General features: G+C 47.5%; 1 protein-coding gene across 1 annotated transcript; it reads left to right on the plus strand.

Annotated features, from left to right (window-relative positions):
* Positions 1-263: 263 nt before the first annotated feature.
* LOC128310755 (protein unc-45 homolog B) lies at positions 264-3,330 on the plus strand. Its single transcript, XM_053047472.1, has 2 exons — positions 264-1,604; positions 1,677-3,330. The coding sequence occupies exons 1-2, from the start codon at positions 264-266 to the stop codon at positions 3,186-3,188; spliced, it is 2,853 nt and encodes a 950-aa protein (XP_052903432.1). The 3' UTR covers positions 3,189-3,330.
* The last annotated feature ends 493 nt before the right edge of the window (positions 3,331-3,823 follow it).

The following is a 3,823-nucleotide window of genomic DNA, read 5'->3' on the forward strand; positions in this document are numbered from 1 at the left end:
TCGGCAGTCGGTGAGAGCTGGCTAGCTGGGGCAAAGTAAAACGATTTATAAATAGAAAATTTTCAATTTCGTTTTCCCAACCAGCGACGTTTGAGAATCTTCCTTTGCCGGATTGGAGAACACTCTAGAACTCTCGCAAGAACTTCATAAAAGAGCAACCGCATCTGCGTTTGCAAAGTGATTCATAGTAAAGAAAGTGATCGAGCAAGTAGTGAACGTGAAAGATCGGAAGCCTACAGTGAAATAACGAATACTTACCCAATATGGTTGCTACAGAGCTAAACGTTACGACCGAAGTGGATGAGGCAACCGCCTTCAAGGAACGTGGTAATGCGGAATTTAAGGAGGATTGCTGGGAGGCAGCGGTCAAGTGGTACACGAAAGCGGTCCATGCTGGTGAGAAGCATAAGGATTTGTCAGTATTCTACAAAAACCGCGCGGCTGCATACTTGAAATTGGAACAGTATGAAAACGCCCACAAGGATTGCACTCACTCGCTTGAAATCTGTCCCAACGATCCGAAGGCATTGTTTCGCCGGTTTCAAGCGTTCGAAGCTTTGGAGCGGTTTGAAGAAGCGTACAAAGATTTGCGCACTATTCATACCCATGATCCTAATAATAAAACGATCAAGCCCCATCTGGAACGGTTGCATGCAATCGTGCAGGAGCGCGCTAGAGAACGTGCCCAAACTTCGAACAAGGTGACCAAAATGTTCGAAATTGCTTTCGATATCGCAGCGCCAAAGGACAAGCGTGAGCAGGCAATGGGTAATATCGTAGTGCTAGGGCGCGAGCTGGCCGGTGTGGAAGTAATGATGAAGGAAGGTTTGGTCACACGCATCGGAAAATTGCTGAAGGTGGAGAAAAACAACGAAATCATCACGAATGCGATTCGAGCGATTGATGGGGTGTGTCTGAAGAGTCCAGAACGCACGAGGCAGGTCATTAACGAGCTCGGAATTCCGTGGTTTCTGCAAATTCTTGACTGCAACGTAGAGGAGCGTGTTGCAGCTTCCCAGCACTGCATGCAAACCGTGCTCAACTCAATTTCGGGCTTGGAAAACAAGGAAGATTCCAAGCCAAACGATGCGCTGGTAAAGGAAAATCAGCAAATCATCGAAACGCTGCTCACATGCCTACTGTATTCAGTTACTGATCGTACGATCACGGGAATGGCTCGTGATTCTATAATGGAGCTGCTGATTCGTAACGTCCACTGGAAGACACTAAACTGGGCGGAACGGTTGGTCGAACTTAAAGGATTGATGCGGCTGATGGAGGTATGCTCCGAGCTGGAAGAGTACAAGTACGAAAGTGCGATGTACATTACACCATCTTCGCGCACGATCGCCACCGTATGCTTGTCGCGCATCTACGAAAATATGTACTACGATCAGGCCCGTGAGCGGTTCACGGAGCAGATTGCGGATTTCGTGAAGGATAAATTGCTTACCCCCGATCACGAATCGAAGGTGCGTGTTACGGTTGCTATCACCTCTTTGTTGCTTGGACCACTGGATGTTGGCAACACGATCGTTTCGCGTGAAGGTGTTCTTCAGATGATTCTCGTCATGGCTCAGTCCGATAATTTGCTGGAACAGAAAGTATGTTTTGAGCTAAGGACTAAATGTAAAGAATATGGTGTAACCACGGTGTCTCTTTGTTAAAATTTCCAGGTGGCCTGCGAATGTTTGATTGCTGCTGCGTCAAAGAAGGACAAAGCAAAGGGTTTGGTGCAATCGGGAGCAGAAATCTTGAAGAAGTTGTACACCTCGAAAAACGAGGAGATCCGAGTCCGTGCCTTGGTAGGTCTGTGTAAAATCGGCAGTTCGGGTGGTTTGGACGCATCGATTCGTCCATTTGCTGACGGATCGACAAAGAAGCTGGCGGAAGCATGTCGTCGGTTCTTGGTGAAACCGGGCAAGGACAAGGACATTCGCAAGTTTGCCGCCGAAGGTCTCGCGTATCTAACGCTCGATGCGGAGGTGAAGGAAAAGCTGGTGGAAGATCGAGCCGCCATTCAGGGTTTGATTGAGCTAGCGAAAACCGGTGACCAATCTGCACTGTACGGTGTAGTTACGACGCTGGTGAATCTGGTGAATGCATACGACAAGCAGGAGATGGTACCGGAATTGGTAGAGCTGGCCAAGTTTGCCAAACATCACATCCCTGAAGAACACGAACTAGACGATCCGGACTTTGTGAGCGCTCGTGTTATCATACTGGCCAACGAGGGCGTTACGTCCGGTTTGGTTGCACTTTGCAAAACGGAAAGCGATAATTCTAAAGAAATGATTGCCCGTGTCTTTAACGCGCTGTGCAGCGAACAGGAAACACGTGGCAAGGTGGTACAGCAGGGAGGTGTTAAGGTGCTGCTTCCCCTTTCACTAAACGGAACGCCCAATGGTAAGCGACACGCTGCTCAGGCACTGTCGCGCATTGGAATCACCATCAATCCGGAAGTCGCCTTCCCGGGCCAGCGCAATCTGGAAGTGATTCGTCCGTTGATGAATCAGCTGCATCCCGATTACACTTCGTTGGAAAACTTTGAAGCTATGATGGCGCTTTGCAATCTGGCTGCGATGAACGAATCCACGCGGCAGCGCATCATGAAGGAGCAGGGCATAGTGAAGATCGAATCGTACATGGGCGAGGATCACGTGATGCTGCGTCGTGCCGCGACGCAGGTTATGTGCAACATGGTGCAATCGCCGGATGCGGTAGAACTATTCGAGAAGCAAAACGATCGAGTAAAGATGCTTTCGCTGCTCTGCGAAGAAGAGGATGAGGACACTGCCCTGGCGGTGTCGGGTGCACTCGCCTATCTCACAGCCGTTTCGGAGCGTTGCTGCGAGAAGATGTTTGAACCAGCGGCCTGGTTGAACGTGTTTCACACGTTGGTTGCAAATCCGAGCCCTGGTGTGCAGCATCGGGGCATCGTGATCATTCGCAACATTATGAAGACAAGCAAACAACTGGCTTCGAAGTTGTTCGACACGGATCTGCTGCAGATGCTGTACGGCGTGACACAGCTGAACGACGAAACGCGTGCAAAGGCTATCGAATGTGCGCAGGAATGTTTGAAGCTAGCCGAAGAATATCGGTTGATTCAGGAAAATGCCGATTCCGATATGGCACCGGATGTTTTCAAGGAGCAGGAAGCCACGATCGAAGAAATCGACAATTGAACTGATGCGTGCAGATGCGAGAAAGGACAACAAAGTGCATTACAATCTTCTTAAACTTAAATGGGCATGCTCTCGTAAGAGGGTGAATCGTACTTACTAGGGATATTGTAGGTGTCTACTGTTTTTATAATTTGAGAATGTTAAGGCAATTTTCTTTTTTTCTTTTAATAGATATTTATAATAAAGATTTTGTGAATGATTTTTTCCACTACAAAGGTGTCCACATAGGTCTAGATCTTTCCCGAGAAAAGAAAAACTCTTCGTTTCAACCTTATCGATACTTTGTAGAATTGTAATGATTGTATGAAGTTGTTCCCCTATTTATTCACTTTAAACAAGGGGAAAATGAAGTTTGTTTCAAACTAGTGTGAGAAGAATTTGTGAGTGTGAGAAGAACTAGTGTGAGTGAATCGATGTGAGAAAATTAACGCTTTCCCCTATCTCATCCGACTTTTCTCACTAGGGGAAATGAATTTTCTCATCGATGAGAATTTTCCCCGCCGTGGCGTGAGACGATCCATTGAGGGAGAGAGCAATTTATGGTCGTCTCACCATTAAACCCCGAAAGAAACCGAACCGAACCCAAGTCTGGCATTACGGAGAATGAGGTGAGAAGTTTTCCCTCCAAATCAAAT

This window comes from Anopheles moucheti, chromosome 2 (genome assembly GCF_943734755.1).
Source record: "Anopheles moucheti chromosome 2, idAnoMoucSN_F20_07, whole genome shotgun sequence".
NCBI lineage: Eukaryota > Metazoa > Arthropoda > Insecta > Diptera > Culicidae > Anopheles > Anopheles moucheti.

Bases quoted from the DNA above. Each gene is read 5' to 3' on its own strand.
- LOC128310755 (XM_053047472.1), top strand. From the start codon at position 264: ATGGTTGCTACAGAGCTAAACGTTACGACCGAAGTGGATGAGGCAACC. The intron at 1,605-1,676 runs GTATGTTTTGAG...TAAAATTTCCAG, and splicing joins ATAATTTGCTGGAACAGAAA to GTGGCCTGCGAATGTTTGAT.